This window comes from Hemitrygon akajei, chromosome 14 (assembly GCF_048418815.1).
Source record: "Hemitrygon akajei chromosome 14, sHemAka1.3, whole genome shotgun sequence".
Lineage (NCBI taxonomy): Eukaryota > Metazoa > Chordata > Chondrichthyes > Myliobatiformes > Dasyatidae > Hemitrygon > Hemitrygon akajei.
In genome coordinates this window covers 16,039,305-16,066,011 of record NC_133137.1, presented here as the reverse complement: position 1 = coordinate 16,066,011, position 26,707 = coordinate 16,039,305, and the positions used below count along the sequence as shown (strand labels likewise).

The 26,707-nt window shown below is 41.4% G+C and overlaps 1 protein-coding gene across 1 annotated transcript in view; it reads right to left on the bottom strand.

Annotated features, from left to right (window-relative positions):
* Window positions 1-22,625, bottom strand: part of aacs (acetoacetyl-CoA synthetase) — a 152,812-nt gene extending 130,187 nt beyond the window's left edge. The window contains exons 1-4 of the mRNA XM_073065526.1: window positions 22,207-22,625; window positions 20,902-21,005; window positions 17,326-17,446; window positions 16,084-16,197 (exon numbers count right to left, since the gene is read on the bottom strand). Of these exons, the coding sequence (XP_072921627.1) occupies window positions 16,084-16,197; window positions 17,326-17,446; window positions 20,902-21,005; window positions 22,207-22,336 (469 nt within the window). The 5' untranslated portion in view covers window positions 22,337-22,625. The remainder of the gene's footprint in view (window positions 1-16,083; window positions 16,198-17,325; window positions 17,447-20,901; window positions 21,006-22,206) is intronic.
* Window positions 22,626-26,707: the final 4,082 nt, after the last annotated feature.

Genomic DNA, 26,707 nt, shown 5'->3' with positions numbered 1-26,707 from the left:
AAGTAGAGAGGCTACAGAAGGATTTAGACAGATTAGGAGAATGGGCAAAGAAGTGTCAGATGGAATACAGTGTCAGAAAATGTATGGTCATGCACTTCGATAGAAGTAAAAGCATAGACTATTTTCTAAATGGAGAGAAAATTTAAAAATCTGAGGTGCAAAGGGACTTGGGAATACTCTTGCAAGATTCCTTAAAGGTTAATTTGCAGGTTGAAGTAGGCAAATGTGATGTCAGCATTCATTTCGAGCAGACTAGAATATAAAAGCAAGCATGTTACATTGAGGCTTTACAAGGCACCGATGAGGCCTCACTTGGAGTATTAAGAGCAGTTTTGAGCCCCTTATCTAAGGAAGGATAAGCTGACATTGGAGAAGGTTCAAAGGAAGTTCACAAAAATGATTCTAGGATAGAAAGGCTTTTCATACGAGGAACATTTGATGGCTGTGAGCCTGGAATTCAGAAGAATGAGTGGTGACCTCATTGAAACCTATCAAATGTTGTAAGGCCTCAATAGAATGGATTTGGAGAAGATGTTTCCTATGGTGGGAGAGTCTAAACCAGAAGATACAGCCTCAGAACAGAGGGGTGTCCTTTTAGAACGCTGATGAGGGGGAATTTCTTTAGCCAGAGAGTGGTGAATCTATGGATTTTGTTGCCACAGGTGGCTGTGGAGGCCAAGTTGTTGGTTATATTGAAGGCAGAGGTTGACAGATTCTTGATTGGTCAGGCCATGATGAAATGGAGAAGCAGACTTGATCAGCCAAATGGCCTAATTCTGCTCCTATGGTCTCATGGTCTAATAAAGAGCCAACTACAATACCATCTCTTTAACTGGATTCACACATATCGTCCACGTACCCTTCTCAGTTTCAGGGCGTCCAAAATACTTCCTGTACCTAACAAAGTAACCACTAGTGTATGTTTGTAGTCTTCCGCTGCTGTAGCCCATCCACTTCAACATTTGACATATTGTGCATTCAAAGATGCTCTTCAGCACAGCACTGTTGTAATACAGTTATTTGAGTTACTGTCACCTTCCTGTCAACTTGAACCAGTCTAGCCATTCCCCCATTAACAAGGTCCTTTCGCCCACAGAAAATCTGTTCACTATATGTGTTTTTGTTTTTCCAAACATTCTCTGTAAACTCTACAAGCTGTTGTGTGGAAAAAAATCCCAGGAAACATGCAGTTTCTGAAATACTTAAACCACTGTGGTAGACTGGCACTAACGATTATTCCTAAGTCAAATTCACTTGGATCACATTTCTTCCCCATTCTAATGTTCGTTCTGAACAACAACTGAATCTCTTGAACATGTCTGCAGGCTTTTAAGCATTGTTGCTGCCTCACGATTGGCCGATTAGATATTTGCAGTAACGATCAGGAGTACAAGTGTACCTAATAAATGTATAACTTCTGGAGTAACAATTAAATTTCAAAGTTAGTATATATATGTCACCATATACAACCTTGAGATTCATTTTCTTGCAGGCATACTCAATAAGTCTGTACACATATTCAGTTGGATATTACCTCAAGCATATGGCAATAATTAGATAATCTACTTTTAACAGTATTTGGTAGAATGGTAATATTGCCACTGATTTGAAAAAAAGAGTGCATCTGTTTAACACCTCTGACTGTACAACCATTCCTCAATAATTCTGTATATTCAAGCCTTCATAGAAGGACTTAAGCCATCAATCCTTGAACATTGACGGTTGTCAAAAATAATTGTGAGGGGATAGGATTTCATTCAAAGGACTGAAAGCTCAAAATTAAGCCACAATTCTTTCTTGACAAAATGGAGGCACGTAGCCCTATTTCCATTAATTATCCAAAACTTCCAAGGAGCTTATTGTGACTAGACTTCTTCCCCCTTTCCAAACAGGGTTTAGAAGTTGAAGTAAGTTTTGTGACAACATAAAGCACATTTGCAGAAGAAATCCAATTTTTTTAAAAAAAGACAAGAGTACGTTTTACATCTTGTTCAAATAGTCCTGTTTGGTACGTTGCCAACTTATTCAGATTGCCTATTTATCTGCAATGAGCCTTGAATCATCAAAAGTTGATCAAACAATGTAAACATTGCCTTTGTCCTTTTCAATGCCCTGGAATTCAAATGATTACTTTGTGCTCCCTGACATACGAATTTAAAATTGCCTTCTAAGCAGCTTTGAAAGATTACCTCTGTGCAATACCAGCAGGACTTCTAGTTGCTTAAACACATAAATGTCATAACTGGTAATCATGCAGTTGTGGTTATTCTAATTGCATCTATTTTCTATCCAACTATGATCTCTCACCACAGTGGCAGAACAGACTTTCAGTAACTCAGAACTCAGACATTAATTTCAGATGAATTTTACTACTTTACTGTTCATTCCTTATCAGATCACGTTTCAAGTAATTTGTAAAAGGGTTAGTTAGAACATGAAACTAATATTTGTTCAGTGATTAAATTTAATTTCCTTTCTACAGGAAAAGAAGAAATTGAAGTAAGGGCTTCAATTTTGATTTTTCAGGTAAAAGTTCAAGTAATGTGAAGTTCTGCCTCAGTGGTTAATATTCAAAGCAACTACACATTCTCCACAATTACTATCATCACAGAAGTAAATCTGCATTGTGCTACTGTGACCTTATCAGAAGCTTAAGTACAAGATTCACAATGACTGGTGCTTTATTCTTTCGAACATGCTCATCAGATATCAACAGAAACTTCTCTGAAGTAAAAGGCATACAAGTGGCATCTTTCAACTCATAAAGGGTCCCTGATCCGCAACATTAATTATTTTTCAGGAAGGGACCCGGATCAGAATTTGGAAAAGCAAGGGCTTACTAGGTATAATCAGCATTGTTTTGTGCAGGGGAGGTGACGTCACACAAATCTGATTGAATTTTTTTTAAATAACGAAGTTGAATGATGAACATAGGGCTGTGGAAGTTGCCTATGTAGACTTTAGTAAAGCACTTGAAAAGGTCACTAATGGTAGGCTGGTCCAGATGATTAAGTCACATGGATGTTCGTATATTGGTTAAAACAAAGGTGTTTTTCTGACTGGATCTCTGTGACTAGTGGTATTTTTCAAGGATTAGTGCTTAGACCTCTGTTGTTTGCAATATAGATTAATGATTTGGATGGAACTACAAGTGATCTGATTAGTAACACACAACTTGCAGGGGTTGTGAATAACGAGCAAGGTTATCAAAGGATTCAGCAGCAGGATCTAGATCAGCTGGAAACTTGAAGAGAGTGGGTGGAACGGAATCCAGGCAAGTGTGAGAATAAGCATTTTGAGGAGCACCAATGCCAGAGGGATGCATACATTAAACGGCAGAACATTTAGGAGTATTGATGTACGGAATGATTCTGGGGTGCAAGTCTGCTGTTCCCTGAAAGTAAGCACACAAGTGGATAGGGCGACGAAGGAGGTGCCTGCCTTCATCATTCAGGGTGTGAAGTGCAAGTTGGGACGACACGGTGCAGCTGTGTAAACCTTTTATTAGACTACATTTGGAGTTCTGTGTGCAGTTCAGCTTGCCACATAATGGGGGGGGGGGGGGGGGAGAATGAAGAGTGCTTTGGAGAGAACGCAGAAGAGGTCCACTAGAATGTTGCCTGGATCAGAGTGTAACAGCTATCAGCAGAAGTTGGACAACATGGACTGTGTTCTCTGAAGCATCTGAGCCTCAGGGACAACTTTATATTAATATGTATATACAATAAGAGACATAGACAAGGTTGATAGTCAGAATCTCTTGCCCCAACCCCACCCAGTGCCGAAATATCAAATTCTTGATAATAGGGGTTTAAGATGGGTGGGGGGGGGGGGGTGAAACATAAAGGAGATTTACAAGGCAAGTTTTTTTTTAAAATGCAGAGTGGTAGGTGTGTAGAATAACCTACTGAGGAGGTAGAATCATATATGACAGTAATGTTTAAAAGGCATTTAGGCAGACACACGAATAGGCAGAAGATGGAGGGATGCTGATCACGTGCAGCGGGTGGCTTTGTTTAGAACAGCCCAAACAGCTTGTCTACTCTACATTCTATGAATTTGCTGCAGATGTGTCTGTTTATTTGAATCTCTCGCTCGTTTTCTTTTACACTGTGTTGCTAAAACATTAATCAATTCCAGTTCTCGCAAATACTGCAGAATAACTACCACACAGCAAACCTGTTTCATGGCTCCTTGCAGGGAAGGCAAACCTCAAAGTATGCCGCTGCATTCTTTGATAATAAATGTACTTCGAATCTTTGAAGACAATATCTCAACCTAATGTCAGGGTGACACAGTGCTGGTAATAAAGCCATTGTTTGGTAGCCCCAACAAACCAGATTATGTAATAACCCTGTTAATGTTCCTAACTGTTCTTGAACACATAGCTGTGGGTTTCTTCAACCACTACAGGTAATGTAGTGAAAGTACTCCTAACAATAGTGTAGGATCTGCTGTTCTAGGCTTTTAACCAAAGAACAATGCAAGATCTCTATATTCAGCTTTTTAACTACAAATTAACTTTTTAACTACAAGCACGCATTTGGGCCTACTTAATATACTTCAGAATGTTGTTTGCATAATTCGTGTGTATGTTTTTTTTTTCTCCTTTCTCTTGCACATCGGGCGTTGCTCTTTTTTTCTTGAATTGGGTTCTTCCGGGTTTCTTGCTTTGTGTAAAGAAACAAATCTCACGATTGTATAATTTATGCATTCTTTGACGATAAGTGCACTTTGAAGAATGTCTATATTTGTCCAAGTTATGATGGCAGTCCACGTAGCTACAGACTTTTGCCTTTACGGAAGTCCTTAACTTGGGATGTACCAACTTTAAGATTTGCATGTGCACACACCCAGGTGGGAAGAATATTGTTTGCTCTGGTTAATAGTATGCATAGCAAGCAAGGCTTCACCCTGAATGGTTTACTGTATTCCAGAGCTACTCGCATGGAAAGTATTCCATCACACTGCATGCTTATGTTGCAACTGATGGAAGTGTTTTTAAAGTCAGGCAGTGAACCATTCACTAAGGAACTACCAACTTCTTGCCTTCTGTGCTCACCAAGGCACTTATGTGGCTGGTTTTGCTGAGTTTCTACTGAATGTCAGATACAACACAAATTCACAGTAAGGGCAGCAACAGGTAACTCAGCTCTTCAAGTACTCTCCACCATTCAATATGATCATGGCTGATATGCCCAAGGACTCATCTCCCTTTTTGTGCCAGATTTCCCAATTCCCTGCTCTTCCTCCTTCATTATCCACAATTATCTACCTTCCACAACTCACCAAAAAAAGGAATTCCTACTTATGTCAGTTTTAAGTGACTACCCCAATTTTGTCTCTACATTTCCTTATTCAGATTCTCGCACAGTTGGAAGTACTTCAACATCTATCCTGTTGTGCCGCTTACGGTTCTTACAAGGGGTGATTGATAAGTTTGTGCCCTGAGTAGAAGGAGTCAATTTTAGAAAACCTAGCACATTTTTTTTTCAACATAGTCCCCTCCTACATTTACACACTTAGTCCAGCGGTTGTGGAGCATACAGATCCCTTCTTTGTAGAAGTCGGCATCTTGGACCTCCAGAAAGTGGTCCACAGCAGGGATGATTGATAGGTTCGTGGCCTAACATAGAAGGAGATGAGTTATAACAGCTCTTGTTACATGCACATACAGTTCAGCTTTTTGAGTGGTCATGCAGAAAATTTGAAGTTAATAACTTCTGTGGTATTTCTGTTTCAGATAATTGAAAATTGCAAGTAAGCACTGTCTGAGAAAATGGACAACATTGGCCTTCGTGCAGTCATCCACTACCTCGGTCTCAAGGACCTATCATCCAAGGAGGTCCACACGGACATGCTGGCAACACTAGGGGAGGGTGAAAAATAAATGTGCTAGGTTTTCTAAAATTGACTCCTTCTACCTTAGGCCACGAACGTGTTAATCACCCCTCATATACATTTCAGTTAGATCACCCTTCATTTATGTATTTTTTTTAAACTCCAAGGAATATAGATTTAATTTCTTTAAAAGGTTGACACTCTCATCAAGGACCGGGAGAGTTACCTGGATGCTGTGTTTCAGGAGGCAGTTACACTGTTTCAGATTCCTCCGGTGGTAAAGGAGAAGGTGTGACTGCAAGTAAGGCAGGTAACGAATTGGAAGAAATGTTGTTGGACAAGCCTCAGCCCATAGTTAGAACAAGGAAAGAGGTTCTGCTGAGGGAATTTAAACAGCATGGCACTAAATTTTAAAACAGAACCAAAGAAGGTAAAAGCCCTGGAATGCCATCTGAGCCACGTGCAAATAGTTTCACTCACTCATTATGTACCACGTTGCATGACATAGGCGATCATTGTCTTTCCATCACCATGATTGCTCTTGGCAATTTTTTTTCTATGGAAGTGCTTTGCCATTACCATCCCCTGGGCAGTGCCTTTACAAGATGGGTTACCCCAGCTATTATCAATACTCTTCAGGGATTGTCTGCCTGGCGTCAGTGGTCGCATAACCTGATCTGATGAGCAGCCAGTGCATATTACACAACCATCTACCGACCTACACCCATGGCTTCACGTGACCCTGATCAGGGGTGGTGGGGGGGGGGGGGGCAAGCAGGTGCTGCACCTTGCCCAAGGGGGATCTGCAGGCTAGCTGAGGGAAGGGGCGCCTTACATCTCCTTTGTGGAGACGCATCTTCACCCCGCCACCCGATGCAAACAGGCACAGGGTTAATAAGATTAAGAGTTAAATTTGAGGCTCAAAAATCGGTGTGGAGAAGTGGATTTGAATTCCTGGGATATTGGTACCAGTACTGGGAAAGAAGAGAGCTGTTCCAATAGGACAGGAACGATGCTAGGACCTAGGTCCTGGTGAATCACTTAACTAGGATGTGGACAGGGCTTTAAACTAAACGGTAGGGGGATGGGTTGAACAGATTGGAGAAGTATGGATAAAGTAAAAGGGAAGGAGAATGCAAGCAAGGTTACTTTAGTCTCCAAAATAAATTTTAAAAAGACAGGAAGTTCAGAAAGGGAAGAATTCAACTTCAGGCAACAGGGAGACCAATTTGAGAAGAGAAGTGGTGAAAACAGGAGTGAAGATGTTATATTTGAATTCATGCTGTATGAAAAATAAAGTAGATGAGTTTGAATTTATTTAAATCTTATAACCGTCTCACAACGTGAGTGAGTAAGAATCTTTGCATTATGCCTCTGTCGCAACGTACAGCCACGTGAATTTACAAGTCTAATGGCTCGTAGAAAGAAGCTGTCCCATAGCCTGTTGGTCCTGGTTTTAATGCTGCGGTACCGTTTGCCAGACGGAAGCAGCTGAAACAGTTTATGGTCGGGGTTACTGGTGTCCCCGATGATCTTCTAGGCCTTCTTTCTGCACCTGCTGCTGTAAATGTCCTCGATGGAGGGAAGTTCACATCCACTGATGTGCTGGGCTGTCCGTACCACTCTCTGCAGTGCCCAGCGATAAAGGTTGGTACAGTTCCCGTACCAGGCGGCAATACAGCCAGTCAGGATGCTCTCAATGGTGCCCCTGTAGAAGGTCTTGAGGATTTGGGGGCCCATGCTGAATTTCTTCAGTCACCTGAGATGGAAGGGATGCTGTTGTGCTTTTTTGGCACACACAGCCTGTACTGCCAAGACAGTTAGAAATTGGCTCTGCTGGACAGTGATAACACAAGTTACGGCAGGCCTGTTACCCTTGTCTGGTGGAGCGACAGTCAACATGGGAGCTGTGTAGCCTCGGTTGTAGCGAGAACTAGGCCTCAAGCCTCCGGCTTGCCTGCTGCTACAGACCAGGTGAGAAGGTGTGGAAGTATTACAGCATGGTTGAGCTTGGCTGGGGCCCGCCCTCTCCCAACAGTGCTGCTCTACAGTGTTAGAGCAGTGGAATGACATGTTGGGTTGTGTGTATCTGTGCACTGCCGGGCGTCTGTATCATCGACTGCCGGACATTGTTGTTCAGGGTCTTGGACTGTATGTTTTTTCTGAGTGAATATGCTTCTTTGAATTTGTTACTCACTTTTTTTTTAATGCTTTGCACCATTGACCCCAGAGGAACACTTTCTCATTCAGCTATACCTATGTATGGCTTGAATGATAATTAAACTTGATTTGATTTGATTTATGACACTGTTGGCATCTAGGAGTCATCCTGAAAGAAGGTCACAATTAGAAGCTAAGCATCTAAAGACAGACTTTCTTCTGAAAAGATGGGCAGGTGAGCAGATGGGGTGGGGAGTCTCCGTCACTAAAAAATGAAATCAAATCCTTAACAAGAAGTGACAGAGGATCAGAAGAGATAGAATATTTGTGGGTAGAGTTACGAAACTGCAAGGGTAAAAAAAAGTCCTGAATGGGAAGCTAGCTAATAACATAAAAGAGGGTACTGAAGATGTTTCAGATACAGAGAAAAAGAGAGGCAAGAATGGACATCAGACCACTGGAAAAATAAAGCTGGAGAAATAGTAATGGGGAACAAAGAAATGGCAGATGAACTGAACAAGTAATTTGCATCAATCTTCAGTTATCTATGGGATAACTAATCTGCAATCCATGTCAATACACTTCCTTTAACAATACATGCTCTTACGAAGGGTATTGGCCCGAAATGTCGACAGTGCTTCTCCCTATAGATGCTGCCTAGCCTGCTGTGTTCTACCAGCATTTTGTGTGTGGTCTTATTTTATATACCAGCTTTTTAATGTGGCACCTCTGAAATGCCTTCTCAAAACCCAAATACTGCACCTCTACTAACTCTGCCTATGGGTGAACACCATGCCAGAAATCCGAGTGAGCTGGGGGGGGGGGGGGGGGGTTGCGGTGTAGAAGTGAGTATCATTGATACTATTAAGAAGGTGTTTAGGAAGCTGAAAGGTCTGAAGGTGGTTAGTTATCTGGATAAGACAGACTTTACCTCAGGGTTCAGAAAGAGGCAGCTGAAGAGATCGTTAAGACATTAGTATTGAGCTTTCAAGAATCAGTAGGGTCAGGAATGGTTCCAGGGGACCGGGGAAAAAGAATCATAAATGTCACCCCATTCTAAGTAGGGAGAGAGGAAAAGGACAGGAAATTGCAGGCCAGTTAGTCTTTAGCAGCCAAGTCACTGGGTATATTTAAAGTAGGAGTGCATAGCTTCTCGACTAGGAAGACTGTCAAAGATTACGTGGAGAAGGCAGGAGAATAGGTTTGAGATGGAAAGATAAATCAGCCATGATCAAAGTGGCAGAGCAAACTCAGTGGGTCGAATGGCCCAATTATGCCCCTGTGCTTACTGCAGGAGCTAGCCCAGCGATTGCCTTGGATGTCAGCATCTCGTGTACTTTGTAAAAGAAGGGGACTAAATCTGTGCAGAGTACTCTGGGTGTGACCTCACCAGTATCTTGTACAACTGTAACAGCATTTCCTCATTTCTAAACTTAAACCCACCTGCAAAAAAATCCAACACGTAATTAGCCATCCCAACCACTTGCTGCACCTGCCTGTTAACACTTATCGGCCCATTCATGCACAAGAACACTTCGATACCTTTGCACCTTGCTCAGATGAAATCTCTATTTGGATGATAATAAGTATTTTGCTACCTCCTGCTGAAGAGCATAACCTCACACTTTCCCACATTAAACTCCACTTACCAGGATTTTGCCTGATCACACCACCCATTTGTAGACTACTAACATTCTAATTATACGAGGGGTGATTGATAAGTTAGTGGCCTAAGGTAGAAGGAGTCAATTTTAGAAAACCTAGCACATTTATTTTTCAACATAGTCCCCTCCTACATTTACACACTTAGTCCAGCGGTCGTGGAGCATACGGATCTTGGACCTCCAGAAAGTGGTCCACAGCAGGGGTGATTGATAAGTTTGTGGCCCAAGGTAGAAGGAGATGAGTTATACAGCTCTCGTTACATGCACATGCAGTTCAACTCTTTGAGTGATTATGGAGATGAGTTATTAACTTCAAACTTTCTGCATAATCACTCAAAGAGTTAAACTGCATATGCATGTAACGAGAGCTGTATAACTCATCTCCTTCTACCTCGGGCCACAAACTTATCAATCACCCCTGCTGTGGACACTTTCTGGAGGTCCATGATCCGTGTGCTCCACGACCGCTGGACTAAGTGTGTAAATGTAGGAGGGGACTATGTTGAAAAATAAATGTGCTAGGTTTTCTAAAACTGACTCCTTCTACCTTAGGCCACGAGCATATCAATCACCCCTTGCAGCACACCTCCTACCTGATCTTGTGCCACAGGCAAATTTAAATGCCTTGCGCTCTACCCACTCCTCCAGACCATTAATATAAAATCATAAATAATTGAGACTTAAAAGAATTCAACCTAGTGGGTTCCACTGGTTGCTTATGCCCAGTCTGAAAAAGATTTGCTTATTCTGACTTCTATGGGATAACTAATCTGCAATCTACATCAATACGCTTCCCTAACAATACATGCTCTTATTTCATATACCAGCCTTTTATATGGCACCTTTCATATGCTTTCTCAAAACCCAAATACTGCACATCTACCTCTACCAGCTCTGCCTACTGTACCCTCAAAAGAACTCTAGCAAATTTGTTAACTGTGGTCTGTCCATCATTCATAAAACTGTGCTGACTTGGTTTGATTACGTTAACTAGTGCAGGAGCCCTGCATCTGTTCTCTACCTGCAGGGTATTCTGTGTTGTGTGTTTGCTATGGTAATTAATCACATGAGTGGGGCATGGTAAAAGCAAAGGGAATAAGTTCCGTATTTGCGCTTTGTTCGAGGCAGTTTGCCACTGGGTACACAAGGATGTCATATCTTTTGCTGACCGCTTAGTAACACACAAATTTTATCACTTCAAGTTGGTAAGTTTGCTACTTGCTAATAAAGCATTAAAACATCAAATACATATCTTTGACTTGGAACAATTTTTGGAGTGACTGGAGGGCACATCATACAAATATAACAAATCTGTGGGGATCGCCAGAAGCGCCAATTGGACTGGTTAGAATTGGCTCTCTTTCTTGATTATAGGCAAAAATGAGGAAATAAATATTTAGTTAAAGACTTGAAAAATGAAGTATTTTCTTCCCACAATAAAATTCCAGTTATAGGTCCCAATGATAGTATAATAGAGAATAAAAAATCTTCAGAGATTCAGAATGTTGATCCTGTTTTCAAGATCAGTAGTCATAAATATCGCTTGCTAATCTTGTCTTACACATCCTCTAAACCTTTTCTAATATCTCCTTTATATTTGTAGAATTGTCCTAGTTCATTGTCATCTTTAGGATTAAACAGCTAATTCACTTCCATTTATCAGAAATCTTCCGCATAGCAAAACAAAAGTTCTCACAGAAACATGATGACACAAATGAAGCAAAGCTGCAAATGTTTTTACTTCCACTTCCAGCGATTAAGATACTAGATGCGGGCTGAATCACTCGGGTTCGAACGCAGACAGGACCAGGAGTCCTTGTGCAGACTTTTGCACACTCTTCTGATACAAATGTGATACAGTATCAAATTTCACTGGCAACAGAAGCAGAAAAGTTTTATTCTTACAGAACAGTGATACGGTGGGGCATCTGTTCAGAACACTTCCTTCTGATCTGTGGTATCAAATTGACTTATCTCTATGTGTATTGATCTCTGCATTTCTATTCAACAATTCAAAGAGTAATATTCAGTTTTTCAGATAATTTAATTAAAAGACAATATTGATTTGTGCATCAGTTTTCCGAGCCTTCTTCTGAAGATCCTAAGACCAGCTTTCTTGTTGCTTACCCCCTTAAAATATGCTCCCAAGTCCCTCAGATGGGAGAGATCTATAAAAGATAAGTCAAGTTTACAACATATAAACTGTTACAATCCTTCAATGTAGGCTGTAACACCACTTCACAATTTTAAAGTTCCTGTGCAGATAAGATTCCATATGTAAGCTATCACCAGGTCAAATCAGACAGGACAGTAGGTCTAATTTGGACATTTTGAGGAGGCAGCAACATTGTTTCCAACACCATGTGTATTATGGCTTGGCACATCCTTCACTCTACTAAAATAAACCAGAGAACCAAACAGTTTTTGGTGAGAGCAGTACAAAGTAGCATGACGGGAACAGCCCCATTTATATCTGACATCAGATCGCCAAGTGCCAATGATGGCATCCATCTGTCTTGAAGGACAATGGAACATTTTGCGACCCCTCCAGGACACCAGCCTGGGTGAAAGTTATGGAGATTCTGGGATGCCCAGTCGTCAAGACCCCCATCTCGGCCTCACCGGTGTAGTCCAAAGGAAAGGTTATGAAGCAATACACTGGAGCTGCCGGAAGGGTGTTCAGTGACATCCAGTCGCCCTAGGGGCTCCGCTCCGGATTGCTGTCAGGGTTTACTCCCGTAGTCTTCCTCTCTCCCGAGGCTGTGGGGCTATTTACCCATAGCTGGGGATCTGGTTCGTGAGCACCAGGGCGTGTCCACACACTGGTAGGCCTACGCGTTAACGCATGCAAGGCCCAGACCTCCGCCCCTGCAACTCAGCCCAAGTCCGAAAGGTGATAAGTTTCCGGGTGTCACCAAGTAGTCAAGTAATTCTACATCAATAGATCCCAGTTGTGCAGTCGTGCTACTTTGAGAGAAACTAAACAGCAACTATGCAAAGAGGTTAAACACAAGGAGGCTCCACAAACATCTTCAACCTCACCAATGACATGCCCAGCACGCGAGTACCACATACATGCAACTTTATATTGGTAGAAGTTCTGAAGAGTTTTTCCCCTTCCAAGGTCCCCACTGAAGATACCAGTCTTTAACCACCTTGATTCACTCTATGTCACAAGAAAAACAAAGCCAAGAATACTAGATACATGAAGGCCACTGGGGCCAGAAAAACAACTGTAGAAATAAAAAGCTGCAACACAGAACTACATGCACTCATTACATTTACAGCACTGACCGCTGAAGGTCAAATATCCCAGATCTGGGACAAGTAAACTCCTCTCAGCAATCCCTACAATGTTCTGGGCCTGAAGCCTCTTCAATTACCTTTATTCCATCGAGAGATCTGAAGTTGTAGGATTTGGGGTATTATTCAGGCACCTCCACTTCCCTGCCCAAATACAGCCTCGGCAACAATCATTAAACTAACAGCATGCAGTCCCTTTGATTGGAACGCAATCTAAATTCACTACGTCTTCTGCTGGCACACTTTGGCTCACAAAGTGTACTACAATAACAGCACCTCTCAGACTCAACACAAACAGAAAACACTGTAAATTCTCAGCAGGCCTGCCTGCACCTGTGGTAACATTTCTGGCTCTAAAAGTGCAAAGTCATGGCCCACTGCCAACCTTCCCAAGGGCAACTAGGAAATGTTTACTTCTTTTCTGCCATAGGAGGCCATTCAGCTCATCAAGTCTCTTCTATCTCAAAGCATCCCCATCAAACCCATCTCCCCCACCCCCCGTAACTTACTCCCTCACCCATGCTCATTAGTATTATGCTAAAGTACCCACTAAATCAGGGGTTCCCAACCATTTTTATGTCATAGATCCCTACCATTAACTGAGGAGGGGTCTGTGGACCCCAGGTTGGGGACCCCTGCACCAAGGGGTAATTTAAAGAGTCTAACAACCAACTCATCTTTGAGGTGCGAGGTGAAAATAAGGGGAACATGTGGACAATGTGCAGGCAGTTACAGACAGAGCATGCAAACTCCACAGGGGCAGCAGTGGATATCTTAATTCAAACCGGCCACTGGCGTTGTGAGGTACTTGCACAACCTACTGTACCACCCAATACATAGTGGGTATGTCACCTACACTGTGTCCAAAAATAAACAAACTGCAACTTTAGTGTGGCTTTAGTTGATTAAATGATGCAATTTGGCATTTCTGGAGCATACAGGAGCTTGAAAGCCTGGAAGATCAGATTTTGGGACTGCTTCTTCCCCTCTGCCAACAGACTTTTAAACCAATCACCTTTTTCACATCCCTGTCCCAGCGACACTGCCACATTCTCGAACTCTTAACTCTTCCTATTCATTCCGTGACTATCACTTTAGCATTTCTCTTTGCACTGCTGCAGACTGCGCTAAAATCTTATTCCATTGTTGTTTCCCATTCATCACTCTACTTAGCATTACCATGTGTACCATTTTTGGTTCCTTAAGGTTGTTATAACCAGGATAGCAATGGGGACAAGCTCCCACTACCTATTAAATGCCCCCAATAGCGTGCGTCTCAAATAGACTCTGACAACCAAGTCCAGCTCCTGGACTTCACATGTGGCTCAGCTATTAAGCCCAGCAGAATCATTTCTACTGACAGGAGAAGGGGTAAAGGCGGGTTACTGGCGCCTTAAAACCATTCACTTTGGGCAGGTGGGGTTTGTCAGCCATGGTTGACAGCACGTCTAGAAGGAAAGCTCTATTCTCAAACTTCCACTGCCTTGCAGTTGTACCCAGCCACGGGGAAGACAGCGGGAGTAAACCTTGAGGAAAAAATCCGGAGCTGGAGTCCCTAAAGCAGTCGTACGTTGAAGTCAACTCTGACTGGCAACTCCTGCGACGCTGCTGGTGCCGAACTGTATTGGTCTCTGGCATTCCTTTGGGTGTAGAGGGGGAGCTCGCTACATGGGCTCTCAATACTGTACTGTCCAGGTTTGCGTACCTAGAGAGCTAGGTTGCAGTATTCATGGTTGACCCTGACTGATGGAGGCCTCAGAGATGTAGTATTTGCTCTACAAGTTTCACAAAAGCAAGAAATTTCATTGTATTTCAAAATTCATGACAAGAAACTAATTTGTCCAAATTGAATAACCAACAGGTTCAACAAGTATTTGTAACCAGTCAGCAAGTAGGAATGAGGTTGCCTGGTAGCTGGGTACAATTAAATGGGGAGGCATATTTTTCTCTGATTCATTCACAAAGGATTCGTGTTACACTATCTAACTTCCACCCCTTATTGCCTCTGGGCTACAAAGTGGAATGTGAACTCAAAGACATTTCTTTTCAAACAACCCAGCTATTTCCTGGTTGACGTCAACTGTCAATACACTTCAATTTAAATTCACAAGAATTTAAATTCTTCAAAGTGGATGCGAGGGGCAAGTTTTCTTTAAAAAAAGAACAGAGTGGTGGGTGCCTGGAATGCACTGCCCGGTGTGGTGGTAGAGGCAAATACATTGGAGGCTTTTAAGAAATGTTTAGATGGGTACATGAATTTGAGGAGGATATGGGGGATATGGAGATCGTGGAGGCAGGAGGGATTAGTTTTTGGAGTTTTCTTATTTACTTTTTAACTGGTTCAGCACAACACTGTGGGCCGAAGAGCCTGTAGCTGTACTGTAATATGTTTAACTATTGTGTTACTGTATCAGTTGATAGTTTTCACACCTTGGACGAACCGAAACTGGCTACAAAAGATAATCCAGTGACTAAAAGTGATGCTGCAAGTCAACTGGATCTCACACAAACAACTGTTAGTTGATACTGAACTTTGGAACCGCAGATATTACAAGTTTGTAATCGTTTAAACACCATCAGGGAAGTACTGTACCAAAGTGCCTGTAAGGAAATAGTACTTTGATATCAACACAACACGGTTGTAACCTGAGAAAGAGGCAAACTGTGCAGAGCAAGCTCACGTGACTGGGTGCACAATACCAGTTTATGCAGCTCTCAGGTAATAGTTGTCATATAAATATTTTCCAGGAAATTAATCATTATTTATGTTGAATAACTGTGTATGTACGTGGCAAACGTGAGTTTTATTTTGAATTCTGACTTCAGTCAACTGCATCACCGGCTGATTTAAATATCTCAAATATTTCTTCCTCCAGGGAAAACAAGTACATCAAACATTGAAAACTATATTGTTTGGGCCATTCATTCAAGTAAAACAAGACTTATATACAACTTAATTTGAACAGAATCAACCACGTAGACTTCCCAAGAAGTATCTCTTTAACACAGCAATTTTCACTCCCTAATTAACATGTTTGATACTGGAAATTAAGTTGTTTATAAAGCATTTATGAAAAAAAGTTAGAAGTCTGTTAGACATCAAAAAGAAACCTACCTACAACTCTGTCACCTGTCTTCAGCCCCATCTTTCGAAGTGCTGCAGCATACAGAGCAACGTCTCTCTTTAGCTCTCCAAACGTCACTTTCTCAATCTCCTCCTTCCCCTCTGCTGTTAAGCAAAGTAACAGATTAAAATGGACAATAATCCAATCATCTCATGTGAGCTGGAATTCACTGCAATTGTGCATATACCCCAGCATCATGAAGACCGTTTTGATTATGTTCTATGAAACATTGATAATAATTACAAGAGGTTGCCATTATTTATCCATTCCTAAGAAAATAAATATCTCGATCAGAAATTAAATTAAAATTTGATGGCATAGGACAGTTGTATGTATAAGTAATTAATTACTGCAATAGATCCCAAAACAAAAAGTGCAAGTGTGGATATTTAATCTGGTGTTTGGCAAAATACAGGAAGACAAACTGCACCAGGAAGTCAACTCCCTAATTAGGATTATTTTAAGATAATAAAAAAAAGCAAAAAAAAAACATATTTGAACAGAACAACGATAAAAATGATCCAACCCAGTGGACCAATATTCTATTGCTGGTATATTAGAAACTGATATAACATAATGAATACTTCTGCAAGTGTGCTCAAGGCATGGCAACTACTTTCCGTTGTCACATTTACTGAGAAATTATTAACCAATAATACTCCCAGTATTGGATTTCAACGTGTACCTCTAGCTCAGGAATTTCTTCAGATGGGCATCTATTTTTGAAACGCCCTCTTGAAGAATTATTTACTAAACCTTCCACAGGAAACAGGAATTCCACAACAGCTCTTTTCTGAATACCAACCAACTAATAAAATTTAACATAGGGATCATAATAACTTCTAGGATATGCATAAATGCACTGTACTGGATAATTTCCTTGAGTTAGCACTGAAAGTTATGATCAGCAGGGAGGAATCAGGTGCAGGTGAAGGACAGTTACTGATTTTCCCTTTCAGATTAACCAGATTACCATTAGAGAACTCAAGATCTTTAACAAAAAGATAACTTCTCATTGTACTGAGATTAAATATACTCAGTAGAACTGAGATTTGCTAAGACATATTTCAGCCATACATGGTGGTGAGAAGAATGGCTTGGATGTGCCATATTCCAAAGCCACAAGGCAGGTATATAAAAAAAGGACAAGGCCTTTTTCATTCAAGAGAGCCTTTAACCATTTCACCTACGTCACTGACAAAAGAAAAACCACAAAACACCAGAACACTTACATGCTGCATAAAGGGCCACTTTGTCATCATCCTTATGCTTCAGAAGATTTTCTGCATAGTTTAATTTACTCCCTTTGAACCATTCAGGAGCATCTGCAATTCCTTTCCTCCTGTCAATCACCTGTGGCGACATTAATAGGAAATTTACTATTCATTTTGCTTAAAACGTGTATAAGTTATGTATGCTGTTTATACACAAAGGCAGTTAAATCTATATTCTGGACTGCAATTTTAACTAATATTTTCACAAATACACGTGAAACAGATGAAGATTCAAATATTTTTTAAACAATCACTAAAAGCTTATCAACTTATTCCATTGAAGAATTTAAAAAAATAAACTTTTGTGCTTTTCACTTTATTAACATTCAGGTTTACAGACAATCTATGAGGTAAGTACTTAAAAATATTAAAAAGACCAAAAATACTACATACACAGTTGATGCAAAACCACCAGTTTAAAATTGATTTCCTGTTCCTTAGAATTAGGAATATGAGTTTAACAACGCAAGGTAAAATTATCTTATATTTCAACAATAAAGTTCAAACAAGTGCAACAATAAAAACCACTAGCGAGATGGTAAAGCAACTCTAAATGAATTTACAACATGAACTGCATTTCAAGGTTCAGATGATTTATGGGCATCTGTTCACAGATAGCCTGTTAGAGATGTTCTTTGTCAATTTGAAACATCAATTATGTTTAACAATCTGAAAACACTTTAATCAAAATGACCTGGACTTTTTGCAACTTATTTTGGATTATATACTTCCTCATGGAGCATTTTTGCTTTGCTAACAGGTACATGTACAAGAACGCTCCATGAGGAAGTACATGAAAGGGACCTGAATCCACAACCTTCTGACTTGAAGACCCTGAGCCACTGTGTTAGAGCAATTAGTATTACTTGAGAAATAATTTGCAAGCTGAAAGGAGGAACAAAACAAGAAGAGTGCCCAGGCACAATTCATTTTCTGAAGTACACATTATCATGTGCATCCATTTCAATTCATAGTTAATAAATATACAAGTTATGAAGCTACAGTGTATAATCTTCACCTTTACTTTTATTTCCACTCTCCCATTGAATATACTACCCATCCCTTAGACTTCAGATCCAAACTATTTTGTTGACACAATTTTTTTTAAAATGAGCTTATCTTTCATAGATATAAAGCCACAGTCTAAATTCAACCCTCATAAATGCTTTCATTAATCTTTGACATTCACAGGAGGGTTGTAAGGGCCCATAGCCACCTTTCATAAGCACTAAAATAAATATTGCTGAGGAGTTCACTACTAACATGGCCTGTGCCCCATCTTCACCCTGCACTGCTGCATTCATCTTTATTTTCTTCTTCTCAATGAGCAATTTTGCCACAGAATAGTTCGGCGATCGGCAATTCTGCTCTGAAAAGACCCTGCAATCCATCTGTTCATTCGGCTCAGACAGAATTCCACAAACAACCCCAGGATCTGGTCAACCCTAAATACAAATACTGAGGCAAACAGTCCAAGACTAATCCATCTTTACTCATCCAGCAATGCCTAGTAATTCTCCCCCCACCCCCTTTAAGTAACATATCCTGAAGGATTATAGAACACAAGTACAAACTGCAGACCAAAAGTGACAAAGAAGTACTGTGGAGATTTGGAAAAGAAAAAAAAATTGCAGACCCAGTTGCTTGCTGCAATAAAAATTTGGCTCCGTTACAAAAGAAAAAGTAACCAAACCATCAGCCAGTCAAAGGCCTGTTTAATCATGCCAGCTCAACTGAAACATTTATTCATTGCAACTCACTCCTTGATCACTTTGTCTTTTCTGGCCTTCTTACCTCCTCCTGGGTTTTGAAGGGTTAAAAGAGTGGAGAAAAGAGGGGAAAACACGTCAATTAATGGTCTGGAAAATACTCTTGTATCCTGGTTACCAATCTATCAAATTCTACACTAATCAATTTCCTATACAACAAAAGCAGGCTTAAAATGATCAATAGTTATTACAAAATCATTGGCTTTCTTCCTCCACACCTCCTATTTATCAATCTGCCAATAGAAGATATTAAAATTCCACACCAAAATTAACATTATTTGTGAAACCCCGGGTTTCCTTGGCCACGTAAGTCCAGGGAAGACACTCTCCTGTCCCACCAAACCCTGAGGTGGAGACAGCTCTCCCACCCCAAACCCTGGTGTGTGCAGATGTTAGGTAATTTGCTACCCTGCTACAAATTTGTGCCACGAAATGACGGACAGTGCATACAATGAAAGGAATTATACGTATGACTCTTATCTTAACTAAAGGGTTAGTAAAGAAAAACAAAAAGGGCCCGTTTTAATTTATCAGTCAAATGTGTACAAGTTGGAGCTCCACCGTTTTCACCGATCCTCCATTAATCTCGACACCTGGCTCCATCGAATCCCGGTCCCACACCGGATCGAATCCTATGAACTGTTCTCTCGAGAGTCCTCTCTCCTCCTCTCCCCACCAAACAAAAGCCCCAAGACCAACCTTAGTGTCCCTCACCAGAAACCCCACCATCCTTATTGGATGGCACACATTCCTCATCTTCAACAATAACCCAGACAGGCTGAAAGCAGAACAGACTGCTCTTACAGAGCTGCCAAATGAAATGCCTGCAGCGTAACAATCAAGATGTGAACCAGGGCGTTGCATTTATAACAAATCACATGGTAATAACTGCATAACATTTTGTAGAACATAGGCTAACATGCTCACTGTTGGCATTTCCCTCTCCAACCAACCCTTTCAGCATAGCTACAGCAACCACAGACAGGAGAAAGTCTGCAGATGCTGGAAATCCAAGCGACACACACACACAAAATGCTGGAGGATCTCAGCAGGTCAAGCAGCATCTATGGAAAAAAAGTAAAAGGTCTCAGTCCAAAATGGTGACTGTTTGCTCTTTTCCATAGAAGCTGCCTGGCCTGCAGAGTTCCTCCAACATTTTGTGTGCGTGGACAGGAACCGCAGGCCAGCTGGCCTGATATCAGCAGAAGGGAAAAAGCTGCAATCTAATATTAAAAATTTGGTATCAGATAACATAAATAACAGCTCTGGTAAGAGACAAAGTAAATTCATGGTCAGGAAATAGTACTGGGCAAACCTGTAAAAATTTGAAGTGAGAAATAGCAGAACAGACAAGGGAGACCCAGTGCGTGCGTATGTGAACTTCCAGAAAGCCACTGGCAAAGGTGGTCACATACAAGAGGTCATTAATCAAGAAAAGCATACTTGTGTACATTGAGGATTAATCCACACAGAATAAAGATATGAAATATAAAGTATGAATTACTTGCAGTATAACCATAGAATTAAATTACTACATTCCTCTGCTCCCAGGCCCAGGGAGTCAGCATCACAAAAGCTACTTTGTGCTGGATACTCTAAAACCCACCACAAGGTTTGACTGTTTTTAATCCGTAATATATTCTGCACTGCACTGGCCGCCCTATCCTCATAAGGCACATTTCTTCATGTTTTTGGCACGCTTCCCGCAACACACTTTAGGAAAAAGGAAAATAAAAACTAATTTCAAATTAATAAATCATCTTACCTCACTGTAATGATGAGAATAAACCAATCCACTAAATTTCCAAAACTCTGCCCAAAACTCTGGATAGTTCTCCACCGACCACTGATACAGTTCATTATAGTTGGCTGTAAAAACCAATAAAAGTGTTTTAAATCCTGGCTGTCCAGTTACATTAGGAAACCCATTCCTTTTTTTTGCTCCAGTACTAATTGGTATAAATTACAGTTGGGTGCAGGATGTCTAAGTTTCCCTTTCAATTATTCACATATCCAAAGGCACCAACACCCGCCACTCAGTTACGGATTAGCTTGAAACCACAGCTATCAACCTGTTGTAGCATCATGAATTACTTTTTTTAAAATTGCAGATCTTCATTTTCAATCACTGTAGCCACAAGCCTTGCAGTCATCCAACTTTATTCCAAGGGAATATCGCTTGACAAATTTATTCCAAGGGAATGTTTTGTCAAACTGCCAACATAGCATTTGACTACAAAATATCAATTTTAAAAATCATAGAATTGGGAATTCATAGGTCCAAATATTTTCTTAGCAAATGCAACCCAATTTATTTCCATTATTGAATAATTGCAAGAATATGGCATTACGTGCATTTTAAAACGTTACCTGTCAGAACTACTTATCCAGTGTGAGCAAAAACCAAGTCCAAAGCACACTGCCTATACAGTAGTAGTATACTGACTGACCTGATCACTTATTCGAAATACACGATCATTCAGGCCAATATTAAAAGGAAAAATCTTAGAGCAATTATAAACAAATCATTCTCAGCAGGCAATCACGGACTGACAGGGAGAGCTACCCAATTAATCAAAAGAGATGGTATCTGAAAGCAGAGCGATGTGGAAGAACCACGACGAAGACGCGAGGAATTTCAAGAGGAACGGGGCGAGGCAATGAAGCAACTTGTGGGCGAGGTTCGGGGGTTTTAAATTAGCTGCATGAAGAAACACAATTCCATAAGCCAGGCTATTTCATTCCGACAAATATTGGATAGGGAAGCTATTTCAGTCACGCCATTGTAAACAGCTGACTTTAATGTAACATTTCATAAAGGCGCTCCGGAGAGCAATGGAATTAATCGGTCGGAACTGCTGTCAGTCACGAAAGATATAACGACGATCAACCTTATTTAATTAGGCCCAAGCAAGTGGAACAGTGAATGAATTGGAGTTCAGGGGAAATATAGACCAGGTGGACAGAAGAGAACGGGACACTTCAAACATCCTGGGCGACGATGGGTTGTAATCACAGACCAATGGTGGCAGCTTCTAGCCGCCGTGCATCTGACAACGGCGACACTTACCGAGCTGCAGGCCAAACTTGTCATTGATGAGCTTCCTGAATTGATCCATGTGCGTGTTCCTTTTGGAGTCGGGGTACCACATCACTTTAGATTCCACAATTTCCTCGCACACTACGTCCTCCTTCGACATCGTGGCCGCTACCTTGCGTCCCGGTCGCAAGTCAACGTGTCTGTAATGCAACCCCCGGTGATGCGCTTCGGCCGTGCGCGCAAAAGCCCTCACCAGCTCCGCTTGCGAAGGCGAGCAGCGACCGCACCGAAGTCCGAGCCGAACCGAAGTCGGGACAAGGCGGTGGGAGGGAGCGAGCGGGGAAGACACGCAAATAAAATCGCCTCCAATAGCCCGGCTGTTTTCCCCGCTCCCTCTCTGCACAATCAGCCCAGCCTAGCCCCTCGACACCCGCTTCCACGATTGGCTGCAGCCGCCTCAAGTCATTGTATCGGCTGAGAAAAGACGCGGAGGTGTGACCAATCAGCGAGGCGGAAACGCTCGCCCGGCGCATAACCACCCAATACCCGAGCGGCATCGACTTACACCGCTCTGTCCAATTAGGCTCCTGCGCTGGAACAAAGATCTGCGCTCCAACCTATCACTGAAAAGAGGGTCACATCCTTCCTGGCAGGCAACCTCGGGCACTTCATGGAGTGATACTTCGATGCCAGACCCTATTCTTCCCCTTAGCTATTATTGTTGGTTTGCAAATTCACTCCCGTTGTGACGGGAATTGGGTATTTCATAAAAATTACAAATTAGGTGAAAACTCACAAATGATTTTATTTTAATTTCTCTCCTTCCAGTAACTTAGATTTAAAGTGTCCAAAAACTGATTCATTAAAATATTTCCGAACGCTTGAATAATAGAGAGAATTTTATAAGTCAAGCATTATTAAGTATAAATGATTATTACTAAGCTGAATATTTAGAAAGGCGGGGCATCGATGTTCTTGTGCTGGGGGGTTGTGCGAATGCAAGTAGGGTTTGGAGGCGGATGTTCTTAATACATTTCGTGTGGGGGGGGGAGTTAATGATCATGTTGCCATTCTTTTTTGTGTGGGGGGGGGTTGCTGTTTCCCGCTAAACTGACTTCCATGTTTTTTCTTGGTTTCGTGGCTATTTGGGGAAGAAAAATCTCAGAATTGTACACGGCCTACATACTATGGTAATAAATGAACATGTGAAGACAGGCATGCAAAAAGAGATTCCTCGTTTTAGAAGTGAGCTAAGCCCTCAAACTAAACGGTAACATTCCTTGCAACGGTAAGCGAAAACGGGATCAAGTTTGAATCTACTGTAATGCTGCAGGCGAGAGTTGGGAAGTGAATGGAAAGTTAAACATGGGTTAACTGAAACAAAGTGTTAAGGATAAAGGAGTTGAGGTGTTACTTTGAAGTGAGTGAAGGGTGGATATGGGAGGAAATAGGAACACCCTAGGGAGTCACGGACAGAGGGTGTAAACTCCATATGCATAACACTCGAGACTGAACCTGGGTCACTGAAACTGTGAGGCGGCAATTCTACTTGCTGTGACATTTGCCTCTCACCAGTTTTAGGATCTTTGGTTAAAGAATTTTGTTTTCTCAGAGAATTGTGAACTTTTAGAATTTTCCACCCCAGAGCACTGTGGAAGCTGCATCTTTAATGACGCTCATAGGCAAATGCTTGATCCAGAGAGGAGCCCAAGAAAATGGCACTCAGGGCAAGACCAGATCAGCAATGACTACATTCAATGGGGACCAGGCTGGGGGAGCCATGTGACCTGGTCCTTTTCCTTTTCTTATGTAAATCTATTTGTAGATTATGATAATCATTTATATTTCTTAAGCAGATCTGTTAATCAAAACCACTCATGTATGTGGCACCGCTACATACATACTTTGTGATATGGTGCAACTCAAACTACCTGCATCTCAATATCACCAAGACCAAGGAGATGGTGGTGGACTTTAGGAGATCTAGGCCTCATATGGAGCCAGTGATCATTAATGGAGAATGTGTGGAGCAGGTTAAGACCTACAAGTATCTGGGAGTGCAGTTAGACGAGAAGCTAGACTGGACTGCCAACACAGATGCCTTGTGCAGGAAGGCACAGAGTCGAATGTACTTCCTTAGAAGGTTGGCATCATTCAATGTTTGTAGTAAGATGCTGAAGATGTTCTAAAGGTCAGTTGTGGAGAGCGCCCTCTTCTTTGTGGTGGCGTGTTGGGGAGGCAGCATTAAGAAGAGGGACGCCTCACGTCTTAATAAGCTGGTAAGGAAGGCGGGCTCTGTCGTGGGCACAGAACTGGAGAGTATGACATCGGTAGCAGAGCGAAGGGCGCTGAGTAGGCTACGGTCAATCATGGAAAACCCTGAACATCCACTGCACAGCACCATCCAGAGACAGAGAAGCAGCTTCAGCGACAGGATGCTATCGATGCAATGCTCCTCAGACAGGATGAAGAGACCATTACTCCCCAATACCATTCGGTTTTACAATTCAACCGCCGGGGGAAGATATGTTAAAGTGCCAGGGTTAGGACTGAGCTTAAGTTACCATTCAATGTATTTTAGTAAACTATTTAAGAACTTTTTAAAAGCTATTTATTAATGCTTTTTTTGAGAGGGTGATTTTAGATGCATATCATATTTATACTGAGTTAAGTATTGTATGTAATTGTTTTTTGATACAATAAGTGTATGGGACATTGGAAAAATGTTGAATTTCCCCATGGGGATGAATAAAGTATCTATCTATCTATCTATCTATCTAATATGTCAGAGTGTTACTTCAATGTTCCTTTCTTTAAGCTTACTGAAAATGCTTGAGAAATCCGGGTTGCATGGTTGGCTGATACAGCACAATTCCAACCACCAGTCACCATTGTTTGATCAAGAACTGAGAGGTCACTGATTGTGTGCTATGATAAATTGTCTACATAAATAAAGGTGTCAATCTGTTTACCTCTGTTTGAACTATTTTATTTCAATTATCATTGTCTGTAGCACAAGGTTCAGCACTGCCAAACAATGAAGAGGAGGACAATTGCTATTGTACACATTGTTGTCGGAGTCTTGCTGAGGTGATATGGAAGACGCAGCAACAGTTGGCCAGGTCTAGTGGAAGAGGCAGAAGAGGATTGCAAAGGAAGCCCTGGTCCAGGTGCAGAGTTCAGATGATCTCGTGACGAAATAAGCAAACGAGAATTGCTGAAATTCTGCAGCCGGATGGCACAGTCAATGTTAACTGGTAATTATTACTGATATCTCAGGACACATAAAAAAAGACAAGACATGACCAGACCTATAGAACTTCAAATAAAATGTTAGTTGCAGAAAAAAATCACCTTTGTAAAACTTGAATGCAAAAATGTGCAAAAACATTGATATGAAAAATCTGGATTGAAGTTCAAAGTAAATTTATTATCAAAGTCACAATATACTACCCGGAGATTCATCTTCTGGCAGACATTCACTGAACAAAAGAACGACAACAGAATCAGTGAAAAACAACCAGGTACAAATACCAAAAAAAACACAAATAAAAGTAAATGATACAACAACATGAGTTGTAGGGTCCTTGAAAGTGAGTCCATAGGTTGTGGAATCAGTTCAGTGTTGAGATGAGCGAAGTTACGCACACTGGTTCAGAGCCTGATGGTTCAAGGATAATAACTGTTCCTCAGACTGGTGATAACTCCACCGTGGATGGTCCCAAGCCCGGCGGTGAAAGGAAGAGGGCTGGGCATAGGGCTGGCAACCCTTATCCATAAAAACCCACAGCTACAGAAATGCCAACAAAAGCTCCAAAGACCTCATCCCTGAGAGAGGAAAGATCTTTGCCAAAAGATGTGTGACAGCATGTGGTGAAGTGAGCTGCTGCTGGCAGCCTATGCCCTAGCAGAAGTAATGGGCTGAAGAAGAAGAACCCAGTGGTGAAGGACATAAGGCTCCTCTGCCTCCTTTCTGAAGGCAGTAGCAAGAAGGGAGAATGTCCTAGACAGTACACTTAACTGTGCAAGTGCTAGTAAGTTCTCCCAACTTTTCTGGCTGATATTTATCCCTAAATCAACGCTCAAGGTGAGACATCCTGGTCTTATATATTTGTGGGAACTTGCTGTGCACATATTGGCTGCTATTTTTCCTAAGTTACTATAGTAACTACACTGAGTGACTGTGAAGCACTCTGGGAAATCCTTGTGCTGCAAGACTCCAGATTTGAGATTGCTTAATGTCATATCCAGTACGCACAATAAGTGTAAAGGAGAATGAAGTCATTGTTACTCCCGATTCAATGCAGCACAAAAAAATCAAAGCATGAGATAAAGAATGTAATAATATTTTTTAAAAACACAATAAATACATAGTTGCTGTCCCTCACACCATAGATCCTCCATCTCTGTCTGTCCTTGGCCATCTTCTCTATTGTGCCCCAGGTGTGGTTCAGGGTCCTCATTTCTGCCTCTATGGTATAAATACATAAGATATCTTATTAAAGTGATGCTAGGCATTGAAGTATTTGTT